Source organism: Argiope bruennichi, chromosome 6 (genome assembly GCF_947563725.1).
Source record: "Argiope bruennichi chromosome 6, qqArgBrue1.1, whole genome shotgun sequence".
In the NCBI taxonomy this organism is placed as follows: domain Eukaryota; kingdom Metazoa; phylum Arthropoda; class Arachnida; order Araneae; family Araneidae; genus Argiope; species Argiope bruennichi.
In genome coordinates, this window is record NC_079156.1 from 85,385,524 (window position 1) to 85,401,286 (window position 15,763).

The 15,763-nt window shown below is 26.9% G+C and overlaps 1 protein-coding gene across 1 annotated transcript in view; it reads right to left on the minus strand.

Moving 5' to 3' along the window:
* LOC129971809 (dynein axonemal heavy chain 3-like) overlaps positions 1–15,763 on the minus strand; it is a 131,362-nt gene that overhangs the window by 79,633 nt on the left and 35,966 nt on the right. Inside the window, exons 26-37 of the mRNA XM_056085785.1 lie at positions 14,090–14,380; positions 13,884–13,975; positions 12,798–12,999; positions 10,294–10,446; positions 9,975–10,206; positions 8,870–9,000; positions 8,644–8,775; positions 5,337–5,600; positions 3,868–4,152; positions 2,138–2,295; positions 1,961–2,041; positions 642–825 (exon numbers count right to left, since the gene is read on the minus strand). Coding sequence (XP_055941760.1) covers positions 642–825; positions 1,961–2,041; positions 2,138–2,295; positions 3,868–4,152; positions 5,337–5,600; positions 8,644–8,775; positions 8,870–9,000; positions 9,975–10,206; positions 10,294–10,446; positions 12,798–12,999; positions 13,884–13,975; positions 14,090–14,380 — 2,205 coding nt within the window. The remainder of the gene's footprint in view (positions 1–641; positions 826–1,960; positions 2,042–2,137; positions 2,296–3,867; positions 4,153–5,336; positions 5,601–8,643; positions 8,776–8,869; positions 9,001–9,974; positions 10,207–10,293; positions 10,447–12,797; positions 13,000–13,883; positions 13,976–14,089; positions 14,381–15,763) is intronic.

Genomic DNA, 15,763 nt, shown 5'->3' on the forward strand with positions numbered 1-15,763 from the left:
AATGGCATTAAATTGCATACTTTTTCTTAAATATATAATATTTTGAAGTGCTTCTATGATAAATAAAAATATTTTTCTTTTATCACAATATAGATCTTATTCATTAATTGGTTTTTAATGATTTGAGAGAAAAATAATGGTATAAGTAGGTTTCTTAAACAAACATATGTCTACTTGCAATGCATCAATATGATAACTCTCAAATTTTGGAAGTGATTATTATTCATTATTATTTTCACCATAGAAAAAAAGTTTCACACACACACGCATGCACACACAACACAACAGATTGAAAGTTGAGAGAAAACTGATATCATAAATACTGATCAACAGCCTGACCGAAATAGGATAAAAAATACGATTTGTGAAAGAGAGAGGGGGGGGGATAGAATATAAGGAAAATCTCAACAAATTTCAGAAGAAAGTTAAGGGTATTTTTTTAGTTACAAATTAAAATTAACAATGTGGATTTTGGCATTTTTTCTTAATTTTTAACTAAATTATTTGAATGTGATCTATTGACATAACATTGCAGCAATATCTTTTGCAAACACAAAGCAAGAAATTATTATTACAATAATATCCACATAATAAAGCTAATTAATAAAACTCATTTCTTAAAATTATTTAAACATTCATACCACATCAACAATTTCTAGAACAGAAGTATCTTTTTTGTCAAACCAATATCCATGATCTATCCATTGACGAAGTAATTCGATAGGAGGCTGCGCTCCATAAACTTCTTTAGCAGGCATATTCAAATCATCAACAAATACAATGCATTTTTTGCCCATGCTAGGTCCAAATACGCCTTTTCTTCTCCTGTTATTATAAAATGAGAGAATACATTTTAATTGTTTAAATACACCTTAAATTTAAATTATTTCCTCCACAAAAAATAATTTATTTCCAAATTTAAAATCAGCCTTTCTAGATATACCTTGAGATGCACTAACTAAATTATTTTTTTGCAGCATCAGGTAAAGGATTGAAATTGATAAACAAGTTGATGATTAAATTACAAATATCCAATATATGGGCATAAAATCAAAAAATTCTCATTGTAGTGCATATGAAGTAATAATACTGATGAAAAGATAGACAATAATTAAAAATTTTCTTTTTGACAACCTTATCAAAGGGAATGTTGTTTAAATAAAAGTTAAATTAAGAAAATATAGATAATACCAAATATGTAAATATTGACATTTTCTGAATTAACTGGAAGTAAAGAAGCTAAGCAACTTTAAATAAATGAAGCAAATAACCTCCAAAGTTACACATATGTTTTGAATGCAGCATCAAACTTAAAGTTCTACTATATTTGTTTTTTAATAAGGTTTAAATAGATATCCTGTTTACAGTTACATTATTAAAAACAAATTTGTGTAGCTATAAGTTTTCTATTTGCAATAGCAGTTAAATAGAACTCCACAGCAAGCATATATGATACATGAGTGTGACCAAAGTTATGTCTATTTGTTTCATATCAGGGTTAGATTCTAGTGATATTTTATACAAATAAAAAGAATAATGTGTTATCGCTCGGTAATAGAGAGATAATTTTGAAAGTCAGAATAGTATGGTATGAACAGAAAAAAGGACAAATTTATTTCAACATGTCTACAAAAGCTTTAAATAACAGGTGGACACATCAAATGAAGTTATTCAGACAAAAACTTGTGCAAACAAGTAAGTGTACATCTTTATAATAAATTTAAACTGAAGCAAAAATATTTCATAGGTTAATGCTTCAGATTAAAAAGTTTTTATTATTAATAACAAAATAAATGGAAAATATTTGATAAAATTTTCATTTGGATCAAATTATAAATTCTGATTCAAAAGGTTTCTGAACAAATATTGTATGCGATATGCCATGAAATATTTTTAGTAGGAAATATATATACATAAAAATAACAAAAATTCTGAATGTTCATTGAAAATTTCTATTTACCTGTCCAGTTTGCTCATAATAATATCTTGAGTCTGACCAGCAGTTGTTCTAGCTGAAAAATTTATACTATTGGGAAGATATCTGTAAAAATGAAAATAAAAAATAGGGCAGAATGAAAAATTTTAAAACTAAGTAGAAAATCGAAATTAAAAACTTTTGATTGAAGACTTGATTTACCTTTCCTTAGGTAAATGAATCAGAAAATTGTTTGTTATTGCAGACTTTCCTGTTCCAGTAGGTCCAACAAAAAGAACAGGTACATCATGAGAAATGTATGTATTTAACATGAACCGTTGCCTCACAGTTTCATTGGTCGGGATTATCAATTCATTGATCTGTTCAAAGCAAACATATTCATTTGAAAAATATCATTAAATGTTAACTAATTGCTTGAACAGCATTTATAAAATTTTAAAGTTATTTAAGCAAACAAAAATAAACTATGACAATTTCAATAAAACAACTGAAAATTCATAATTTATTATTCAGGGCTGCATTCAATTTTTTAAATGTATTTAAAGAAGCACAACATTATTTAAATACAAATAAAAACAAAATGGAAATTAAGAACAGAAGAAGAATATCGTCTTTAGAAGTGTGAACTTAAGCTTTCAATATTATTGTAATAATTATTTATTTATGATTTTATTTTAAAGTTATGTATATTTTTACTAATCATTTATTACATCATTCAACTAAAAGAACCTATTATGACTGTGCTATAAAATAAAAAAATTAATTTTTTTATCTTAATCATCAAAAGGAAATTTAGAATAATGGAACTTTATAAAATAAAAAAATTCATTTTTTATCTTAATCATCAAAAGGAAATTTAGAATAATGGAACTCTTTATAAAATAAAAATATCTAAATAACATTTTTACCCAGTGAATTACCTTATATGTAATGTGAAAAGTATTTCATTTTCAGAATGAAATCTGGATGGTATTAATAAGTTTAATTTCTAAATTAGGTAATTCCCTCCTAGGTGGACACCTAAGATACAGAAAGGAGAACCTCCTGATATGATGGTTGATTCCCACTACTGTGGTGAATATAGAAATGGTGTGGAATCAGTAACATCCTACCAATGATGGGACATGCTTCCTACTGAAGGGGTTGTACCATAGCTGATGATGGACTTTAGGACAGATTCAGAGCTCCTATCTACATTATCATGTGTTCCGATCATTCAATATTTCCTTATGCCTTCGGAGTAGCTGTTTATAGTTATAAATTAAGTGTTTTTAAAGTTAAAAAAATTAATAAGTTCTTAAGTGCCAAAATATAGCATGTTATAAATAATAACAGGAAAGCACTTTAGATAATCTTTGATAACTTTTATTTCATGCTGGGATTATCAGATCCATTTAATGATTCCCTTTAGAATCAGAATTTCTGATAAATCTGAATTTATGGATTTAAATAACTTCATAAATTGTGTAAAATACAACAATAAAGTATAAATGCAAAATAATAAAATTTAATTTTTAAGTATTATTTGATCCTACTTTTTGGGTCTCTTCCTCCTGTGAAAGCAATGTAAAAAAGAAAAAAAATATTTATTTGTTTATAAACAACATAAAACATATTTCAACATTAGATTTCATTTACAGTGAAACATTCATTATACATATGAGCAAATTATATAACATTCATATTTGATCATTAATTCGTATGATTAATTTAAATATCCTTATATTTACAATAAATATGGAAAATTTTAAAGAATTGAAATTATCAAGATTTAAAAATAACTAAAAATTTTTAAATATCCAAGACAGTCCGTCATTTTAAGTATTACGATTGAACATGCATGAAAAAGAATTCAAATCATTTAAAAAATGTGCCAAAAAATAATTTTTCAATTAAATAAATAAAAAAATAGATAAAAAAAAAAGAAAGACCCTGGCATAAAGTGGAAGATCCAAGTCCTCTTTTTGCAAAGTATTCAGCCATCCAATCCATGAATTACTTTTGACATTGAAAACAAAATCATAAACAAGTCCATCTTCAGGAAAAAGTTGAGCTTTGGTTAATTTGAATGTTTTGACTTTAGGATGCTGTTCATTATCTCCATTCAGAAGTGAACGAAAAAAATCATCAAATAAAATTCTGCTATTGTTATTCATTGTGCCACCAATAGTCCACACTAATGAAAACACAAAAAGTGTTTGCAATCCTCGAAGTGTCTGAAAAACCAAAAGATAAACAATTGTTTTTCAAAATGAATATTCAAAATTATGCATTATAAAATCCAACAAATAATATTAATAAATTATACATAAATATAAGGACACTTTGTTTCAATAATAATTTTTAAGTTAAAGATACAATCTTTTTTTTTTTTTTTTCCCGAGAAGAATGTTGTAAAAGAAAACTCATGAGCAGCAGTAACTTATTGTGTTTTTACTGGAACATAATTCTAATATCAGTATTTAGAAGACATAAATTATTTCTAGGGAAAACACAAGGACGAATTATCTGGCTTGCTTTCTTCTTATATGTCAATAAATCTCCAATGCATTTTTTGACAATTAATTTAATCCTAGAATGCATGACTTTTTATTTTTTATCAAACAAATATGTGTTTTGAATAGCTACATATAATTTAGGAAAGTTATTAAAATTTTTAAATTATTTTGTCGTGAATTTAAAAAAAATTAATTGTATGAAATGGTTACATTATGAAATAAACACGATCCCATTGACACAAATAGCATTATAAAAAAAATATTGCAATAAAAATAAAAGTCCCTTTTTACCAATATATTTTTACAAAGCAAAAACAAAATTTTCTTTTAGTATTTTTAATGGTAGAAATATTTATAGAGCAACCATCTTGGCATTTTTCCAAGTTTCCAATTTCAATTACTTAAATTCCAAATTCAATTTCAATTTGCTATTGCCATATATCGGTCTTTTCTACAAATTTTTGTTAAAAATTATTTTAAAAAAGATTTCCAAGTACTCATTGCTTGCTGTTCCTAGAAACAGTCATGAGACGCTAATAAATGGAAATAAAAATGTGTAGCCAACTGGCTATACGATCAACTACAAAATTAATAACTTTCTTGGCCAAGTATTCTATTTGTATTTAATTGCTGATGTCATTTTATCTGACAATCCACAGTGTTTTACGAGCTCATTTTTCAGTGCGAATTTTAATCATAAAATATCTTCAGACTCTATGGTCATGTTTCTATTCACACAAGCGCTTATTACAAGTAATTCTATGCATTTATTGCTTTTAAACAAATAGAGAATTTGGTTCCTTCCTCACTATAATTAACACATGAAGGATCACTTGAATATCACACATTATAGCCTAAAATAAATTCTTAAATTTAATTAAGTTTTAAAATAAATTTCTTACATCAGAAATACGAACAGCTTCGTCCAAATCACTTGGCTGTGAGGCTAGCATTTCTTTCACCAAACAGTTGAAAAGTCTGGTCAGTGAATGAGTCAAATGAATTTCCGATGTATTAAGGAAAGTCACGCATTTGTATTTCAAAAAATGCAAACATGGATCAACCAACCATTCAAACATATCATCGATCAATTCTATGTTTTCTTCAGACAGTTCAAATTCTGAAAGTGACTTCAAGTAGGAATCCTTCATCGGCCGCCAACCAAGCTAATTCAAAACAAATAAGTATAAATGAGACAATAACAAATAGTCATATTAATAAAGCAAAAAGAAATTACACAATCCCTGATATTACTTATTAATCCTAATGGCATTTTTATTAAACAGATTTCATTATATTCATAGAAATATAGCCTTTTTATAATAAAATGCTCGATAAAATGGCATAAAATAACTAGCGAAAGTTTCTTGCATACTCTCTAATAAACTTGCCATACCAGAGAAGGTTTTACATGGCAATGTCGTACAGTAGTTAAGAAATTTTAACTTTTGATGTGAATGTAACATTTTTACTAAATTTGTCGTCTTCTCCTTGGCGAGTTTTTTTCGCGATTAATCCCTGACATGCCATTAATACTATCCGAAAATAGAGTTTGTGCGTTAGACACGTTTTCCCCAAACCGTTGAAACAAAATAAGATTTAACACAAAACTGTGCTTGTATTCTCGAAATCAACTATTAAATATTTTTAAGTCACTGCATTTTTGAATAAAGGGGTTTACATATTTCTGAAAGTACAGCTCAACAAATAATCAAAGTTGTTGGATTTGGTTCAAAATTTTACAGATGTCTACACTATAGATGTTAAATTCGTGTACCAAATCTTATCTATCTAGTTCTCTTCGTTTTACAGTTATCGTGTTAACTTATTGAGCAGTCGGATAGACGAACTTCCTTTGAACAGATTTTACTCAAAATTTTATAGGTATCTGTGGCTTTGTCGTAAAGACCGTACACCAAATTTCAACCGTTTAGCTCTCGGCATTTTTGAGTTATTTTTGTCACAACAGACATAATCCAAAAATGTGTTTTTCGAACTCAATAAGGTATAAGCGTGGAGATTCATCAAGCACTAGAGTTTGAATTTTTTTATTATTACTATACTTTTTCTATACTACATTTATAAGAGAGAGAAAATCTAAAGCGAAATAAAATATGCAGTAAATTATATATTAAACAAACATGTTTAAAATTTTTAATTTTTTCATAGATATTATTTAAGAAAATTAATTTCTCTTCAAATAATTTTTTTTAAAGAAAAGAAATGAATTTCAGATTTGCAGGAAATAAATTTGTTAAAAATGTATTAAATAAATTTGTTAATAAAATTTATTAAAATAATAATCACAGTATTAAAAAAAATTCCAATAAAATTAATATTTGGAATTTTATAAAATTTCAATTACATATATGTAAAATTTCTTAAATTAGACATTTATTTAGGCCATTTATACTTTGACATATAAATTGAACATGATATTTTTACACCTCATTTTTGATAATTTCCCTCTGAATAAATTCTTAGAAGTAAACATCATTGATTATAAAAAATAATGACAAATTTTTAATATATATCTATATATCTATACTTATAATAAAGCTCAATGTGTGTGTGTGTGTGTTGGCGCTCTACAGGTCAGGTCATTTGACATACAGCTATCAAATTTGGTACATGTATACCTTAGAGGTCGGGAATGTGCACCTGGGGTCCCTTTTTTTGAAATTTTAATTATTAGTTAAAAACTAACTTTCCCGCCAAAAAAATCTTCCATTTTCCCCACCGCCAACTTTCAGTTATTTTTTTCTCCCAACAGAATTGAGGCTAGGGTTAACATTTTTCGGCGGATTATTTCAAACGATTCTGTTTATTTTCTTAATGTTTTATGCATTTAAAATTAAACATTGTTAATTAATCCATGTTTCACATTCATTCTGAAGTACTTTTGAATTAAAATAACACAGAATAAAGGAAATTAAAAATGTATAATCTGCATAGCGTTACCCCAACTGACGTAGAAAAATTCACGCACTTGCGTTAACGTAACTGGCGAAGAAAATTCACATATGCGCATTGTTTTCTGACTGTTGACATGGCAACCAACGGATGATTTAAATTATTTTTAGGTTAATTGGATGCTTTTGTAATTAAATTGTATTTATGTTAGTTATATACTTTTTTGTATATGCTTATAGTTTTAAGTACATCGTTTTTTAAGTATTTTTTTAAACCTGTTTTCGACCGATTATTTTAAACGATTCATTTTATTTTTTTAGTGTTTGATGCATTTAAAATTAAACATTGTTAATGAATCGATCTGTTCATGATGAATCTGAGAAATTTTTGTTGACAAATTCTTGAGATATTACATAAATTAAGAAAGATATTCTTTAGTGCCCATAAAGTCTAAACGCTCAGTGACTCTATTATCAGTAATCATAGTATTAAAAAAATGCTTTGTTTCAGTAAAAAATATTATTATATTAATTTCAGATTAATCATTTACACTTTAATTTAAAGCATAATTTCTACGAGGGGTAACAGAAAATGAGAGAGATACATATCAGGCTATGACTGAAGGCACTTATAATATTATGAGTGAATTATATGACTATCAAAATGTGAAGTTTTAAAATATTTTGCTGAAGAATCTATTAAAGTTGGAATTGCGTAAAATATTTAATGGTACGACCGGAGTTTAACATCCTGCTTGGAGCAATTTTTAAAAATCGCCAACAACGACCTTGCGAAATGTTCAAAAGCAAAGGAGCAGATGTTCAATTATAGTGCATAATAAAGATTGTCAGCTTTGGAGCGTTATCGCAACTTGGCGAAGAAGGGGGTTAAACTCCGGTTCAACCTATTTAATTATTAAAATTTAAACGAACATTAAGATTGGCGAACCGGCTGGTCGCCAAAGGCGGCTAGTATATATATATATATATATATATATATATATATATATATATATATATATATATATATATATATATATATATATATCTTTTTTTCTAAAAGTGATATGCAGGTAGCCTCATATAACATCAAACATATACAAAACAATTTTGACTACATCATTAACATTTTTGCAAAAAATTCATTTATTGGAAAATGTCTTTTGTAGCACTTGAATTGTGATGGTTTGAATTTGAATACTTAAATCGATTAAAATATTGTGTTATTAAAAACTGAATTTGAAAATTCGTAACTATGAATAAATTATTTCCTGTTCTTAAATCAGAGTCATTATACTTGGTGTGGCTCCATGTAGATCATGCCACAACGAGACACTGTAGCAGGTGATGCTTGTTCTAGATCAGCAGGCTCAAAGATTAGATTCATTGATGAGCTCATTTGAATAATTTCTCCGCTCATTAAGCATAGCTAAAAATAATGAAAGGATCCTGACTTCAATAAAAATATGTAACACAAAATATTATTTAATTGACAATTGTCAGAAAAGTTTTTGCCTACATACCTTCTTATTATCATCTAATACAGTGTTCATATTTTCAATCCATACAGCATCCACAGGTCCATCAAACATTATCCATTTTCTATCCTCTGAAGGATCACTGGCATAGTCTCGAAAAGTATTTGCTAAAACACCTGTATTGAGGAATTTGTAATGAAACTTTTATATAAAAAGAAATGAAATAACACTGGCTTCAAATTTCAAAAATAATAATTTAGCACACTGTAATACCTCCTAAAAATTTTAAATTTCAATTTTTATTTCTTTTTAATTTTAATCAATAGAACACTGAGAGTGTTGCTTTAGATAAATATATATTACTTTTTAATTTAATATATTATAATTTATTACTTTTGAAATCATAATTAATAAGTTTTAAGACATCAATTGAAAATTCAAATATAAAGTTTATATTTACAAAAAAATAATAATAATAATAATAATTATTTTATTTTTGGCATTTTTTTTAAACTTTTCAATTCCTATTGAAAGCAAATACCTGCATGAAACATCTAGTAACAATGAAGAAGAATATAATAAAACGTTATTCCACAACTATCATGAACCAATAGCCATTTTAAGAATTTCCAGTTTATTTTATAAAATATATTCTTGCATTTAAAAAAAGAAGGAAATAAATTACATAAATGTGCAAATTTGATACAAAAATATGAAGTAAATACAAATGATTGCATAACAGATTATTCAATATGAAATAATTAAGTTTGGAAAATATCAGCAGTGCAATTATTGAGCTTATTATAAGAAAATAAATGTATTTTAAAATATTTGTTTTCAAATCGTTTTTATTTTACTTCTTGGGTTTAACTTATTTTATACAAAAGAAATCATCTAACACATTTTTCATTAAAACCCCTTTTACAAAAAAAAATTATTTAAAACCAGCTAATAAAAAGTATCGCTTCACAAAAATATTGCATGAGACATAATAAAAATGAATATAAATCATAAATATAATAAAAATAAGTAATTTATATAAGATTCTAATTAACATAATCATTTTTAATCAAATAACACATTAAATTTCCTGTGCAATTCTAATGCAACTTATAAATTTTAGTATTTATTCATTTCAAAAATATATTACCATCTGTCCATTCATGTGATGCAGGATCGAAGCATCCATAAAGCTGGCCCATAGTAATTGATTTTGGATTGATGATTCTAAACTGAACTTTATTTTCCTCTATTCCACATTCTGGACCTAATTTATGTATATCAGTGAGGCCAGCAGCTAATATTTGATAAGCACATGTTTTCCCTCCCATTGGATCACCAACTATCATCAAACCATGACGAACTAAGATCATTTCATAAATCTAAAATGTGAAAAATTAGACAAAAAGTATAAGGTAATGTATAATTACATAAAATTAGAAAATAGCTACAAATAATTAGGTTTTTACCTGAATAATTTTATTTATAAACCAAGGAACAGGTTGTAGATTTCTTTTTTCAATATTATCGCACAAAGCTTTGTAAAGGACAGTATAATCTGGCTTAGGTAAAGTTACACCAGGAAACAGGTCAGAAATTATGCCTTCAAATAATGGTACATCCTAAAGCAAAATCAAATAAAGATTAAAAGACGATATGTAATAGTGATTTATGTTTCACATGCTGAGTAATATAAACATTTTAAATATTATTATAAAAAAAGAAAGATTTGAATCTATAGTCTGAAACATTGCAACATCATAATATTTTACACTTGATTTGTCTGATAGGGTTGCTATGCAAATCTGGAAAAAAAAAATATCCTGTTTTTTTCTATGTACACTTTATAAGAGCAAACATGCAAATAACACTCATGTGCTAATCATAATACGAATGATTCCTAATTTTTATCAATTTTAAAAGAAAAGGGAACAAGCAACAATTTAACATTACTTGACATAATAATATTTTAAATAAATGCTTACATTTACATACAGGGAAAAAAAGGTTTTCTTTATTATTGCCAAGAATTTAGCAAGACAAATCCATACATTTAGGGGGAAAAAAGAATTGATTGACAATCATTCCCTTATGCTCTCCAATTTAAAACCACATAAAATAAAAACCGTGTGAAATAAAACTCAAAATAGCATTCTTTCTATCATGATATAAATTATTTAATGATTACTTAATAAAAAATATTAAAAAGCAAATTTTTTTTGTCAGTACATGCATTTTATTTGAGCATCAATTTCTGCATATTTTTCAATCATCATTTTAATTAATTTTTTTTATTGTAACAATTTAATTTGTAAACTTTTTTAAGTTTGTTGGGCTCATTATTTTCCCTGAGCTTTTTCTGCTTTTCTAAAGTTTCATAATATCTCAATGTGTTAATTTTCCATATTGTAGCAAATCTCTTGAGATTGGAGCATATAAGATATCTGATGAAAAGTTTATAATATCATGCATAGTAACAATAATAGAATTTTTTTTAGAGTTTAAACAAGTAGATCCTTAATATACTAAATCCACTGTGATAATACAAGAATTATTGTACCATATGACAAAACAAGAAATATTTTTACGATTTCTCAAAATTAGAAAATTCTTGGAACTTAAAAACATTAGAATAGAAATCATTTAAAAGAATTTCTGCATTAAATGAACAAAATTGTTCTTTGTATTTACTTTTTCGTTTTTTTCAAAAAAATTTCAAATTGGATCCTAGCAAGTTCTGAACATGCAGTGGAAATTTGTGTTTTGGTATAAAGAAATTGAAGCAAATCAGCTATTCACTTTTTGCATAATACTGCATTGTTTATCAATAAATGTGTATGTACATAAGATACAGCTTTTAAAATAGCAAAATCTTTGGAGATGCATTCAAATATTTTTTTGTAGTATTTTTCACAATTATAAAAGACAATGCTAAAAAATGTTTTATAATCCAAGTCAATCCATTCAAGTAGGACCATCAGTATCCAAGTATCTGTATTCACTATTTCAATATCAGTATTTTTTCTCAGTCATGGAAATTAGACTGATATATTCTAAAGAAAAAGGAAGTAAGTAGAAAAATGATGATCTTCCTCAGATTAACAGGTGCGCAAATTTGTTTTTAGAATTATGACGACGATCTTTTAGTCTTGCAGTGCTTAAAAAGTATAAGCATTTTTTGGATATAAAAAAAACCTAAAAAATTTAAAATTCAATGTACTTTGCTGCTTTTTATGGAAAATTTCAAAATTACCTACATTTTTCATGTTTTACAGAAAATTTTTAAATTCCCTAAGTTTTTCCAATTTTTCCAGTGCCATAGCAATCTTGTTTGTTGTCGTCTAGCTTGTATCAACCATTGTATTAAATGTGTAACATCTTTTACATCACACAATTTACACTTTACAAGAATGCAAGCCTAAGCACACTATCAAATTAAAAAGCTATCCTTTGTATGGTTTTCTAATAAACTAAATAAAATTCTTTAGTTTAGTCTTGTTGCTCGTCGCAAAAAAGATTCGTCGCAACTTTGTTAATTTCGGCAAGTATCTATATAAAAGAAAGGCACAGTTGCAAAATTGGGTTCAGAATAAATTAAAAAACAACAACATAGAAATAAAATTGGAATTAATGAGAAACTTTTTTTTTGTATTTTAAAGTAGTATAAATTAAATATGCGGGTAAATTTTAATTAAACTACCTAAATTAACTTAATTAAAAATTAAATTAATTTAGTAAATTTTCAAAATAAACAAAAACTGAGTTACAAATTTTGAAGGACAAAGAACAACAACATTTCATTTAACATTAAACATTATCATCTACATAAGAAATACAATATGCCAAATTTGGAAACTCTAGATTTAACTCTATACAGCATTTTGAATGATTTTTATATCATGAACATCATAATTTACAGAAAACCTCCAGCTTATAAATATTATGATGTTAAAAAGAAAGAATTTGCACGTACCTGAGCTAAAAATTTTGCGAGATTTACATCATTGATAGCTCTTAGTACCAAAATTGCTTCAATTTCTGTAGGATATTTTAATTTCAAGTTTCCAGCAGCAGTTAAGACAGATTTGACTGCTCGCATACCATAGTCATAATGATGCTGAGAGGACAACTGCTCAGAACAAAGCTTGTAAGTGGCAACAATCTTTCCAGCTAAGCTGTATCATTTAAAAAGTTCACACAAATAGAGTTAAAAGATAATTTTTATAAAATATCAATAAAACAAAGTTTTATCTGTTTCAATTATTTAGCAGCTTATTTAAAATAAAAAGTACTCTAAATTAAAAAAAAAATGATCTAGAAAAAAAATGCAGATCAATAATTGTGGAAGAAAATATATATATATAAAAAAGAGCAAAAAGTAATATTTAAAAGTATTCATTTGAATGTAATAAATGAAATGTTTTATGAATTCCTATTATATGGATATTATTTATAAATAGGAAATTATTACATACAAAAATCATTTTAAAAGAATAATTAATAAGTATGTAAAAAATGTATAAATTTGTAAATTTGAGGTCTTCCAAAAAAAAAAGCACCGGATGGCCAGAAAAAAATAACAATTGAGAAAAAAGGATTTATTACAGTAAGATAAGAAACATAATTATAAATTTGTAAATATTTATAAATTGTAATCACGCTGCATTAACGGAAATGTACAAAAGAAAGAGAACTGTCAAAAAATATGCTATTTTCTTCAAATTTAACTTAAATTTTAGATAATTTTAAGAAAATCATTGAAATAACTTTTCATTATTAAAAAACGATTTACAATAATAAAAAATAAAAATAAAAATGAAAAATTGTTAAAAAAATTATTAAAAATTATTTTAATTAAGAAACTAGTGAAAATTAAAAACGTTTATTTAATTACAATGCTGTTTGTTAAATTAATGTAATAATATTAGTAAAGAAAATTATCAATACCAAATTATAAGAATTCGATGCATTAAAAACTACACTATTTAATTACACTTCTAATGTATTTAGATTTTTATTTTTAAATATTTGAGTGATTAAAAATACATTAATTACTTACCTACGAGCATCCACAAAACCCATAGAATACAATGAAATTTCCCCTATGAGAGCATAATCAGGGACCATCATGGCAACTGTTCTGAATAATACCTGAAAACCCAAAATATAGCTTGAAAAAGGCATATCATACAAACGGAAATAACTATAGCAATTATTTAAGCAAGTATCTTCAAAATTTGTAAAAGAAACGAAAATAAATGTTACTTTTAAATTGTCTGGCAGCTCTTGTCGTCCAGCATATCCTGGATTCATAGTTATGAACATATTGCATGATGGATTTAGGGACAATTCTGTTCCTTCAAAAATAAATTGCGTCAATTTTTGTGCTTTGGCATGCTGTATGCTATGAATTTGTTGAGCTACAACAGAGAGTACTTCTAGCTCAATGCGATTAAATTCATCAAAGCAAGCCCATGCACCTGACTGAGCAAGTCCTTTGAAAAACTTGCCCATTGCTTTAAAATCGAGTCCATCGGAGCAATTGAAGACTACACACTAGAAAGAGAAAAGAAACATGCAATAAATAGTGAAAGTCTACTGATATAACTTTATTTGAATGAAATGATAGACTATTCTCTATCAATTTGCTTGGAAAATTCAAGAATGTTATCAGAAAAGGAATTAAATAATGACATCATAAACTCAGAATAAATGTATATTGCATATGGTAAGTATTTACCATATTCAATAGTTTTTTTTGTTGTTGTAAAAATTAGATGAGTTTCAAATTCAATAAAATGGTAATCAAAAATTTAAAGTTAAAGATTAATTCAAATGTTGAGGATATGCTTTGATTTCAATAATTAAAAGTTATATGTTTCATATGTTTTCAGATTTGCGGTTTAAATCAGAAGGCCTATTGTGAAACTTAATATATAAATATGCAGATTGTCTCAGCAATATATATATATATATATATATATATATATATATTCAGAAATACAACGAAAAATGAATGCAATCCAGCTCTGGATAAAAAATAATTTATTTTAACTATTCAAATGAATTATTTTCCAGATTTAAAAAAAAGGGAATATTTAGTCTGTTGCAAAGCAATTTATACATTACTTCAATTGCCCGCATCTCTTTATTTCCAATACTTCTTAAGTCTACAACAATGAATAAGATTTTGATGGAGAAAATTTGTTTTTACTCTCATCTGATACAACATAGTTTACATAAAAACACATGGCTTTTTAAAATTTGAATTTAAAAATTTAAAATATAATAACCACTGTGATGAATCTGCAATGTATTGAGAAATGAGACTGTTGACATTCTTAAACATACGGTAAAAAAATCGTAAAACGTAAAACATACGATAGTAAAATATTCTGTTGTGGTTTATCCCACCTGGTTGACAGTAACATCAAACCAGGTCCATCGGCCCGAACGCCTTCAAACAATATAGCACAGCCACAGGACTCGAAACAGCTGGTTTTCATTGAAACCGATGCAGGCCAAAATGTGGGCACGAGCAGCTTGAGTCGCGTTGCATTTTGGACATGGGGGATAAACTTTGTTGCCCTTCACATGACATTGTACACTAGTGTGTCCACTTCGAAATCTAGCGAGAGTTGTCTGATCGCACCTGTCGCCGACCCCAATTAAAACAGCACCAGGGCAACTTTCCGCATAACATTCATGCACGGAGGCCCTCCTCCAAGAAGAACCAATATCTTGCCTGACCCGGGTGGCGATTTTTGAAAAAGTAAGGCAGCCACCACGAGCAGTATCCTTATGGCCACCCACTCAGGGCAGACTATCAGCAATTTCATTTCCGTGCGCATTCACATGCGACAGAACCCACTGAATGTGATCTTATCATTGGTAATCAACCGATTCAAAAACCGGACGATGCTCCTAGTCGTGCGGTCC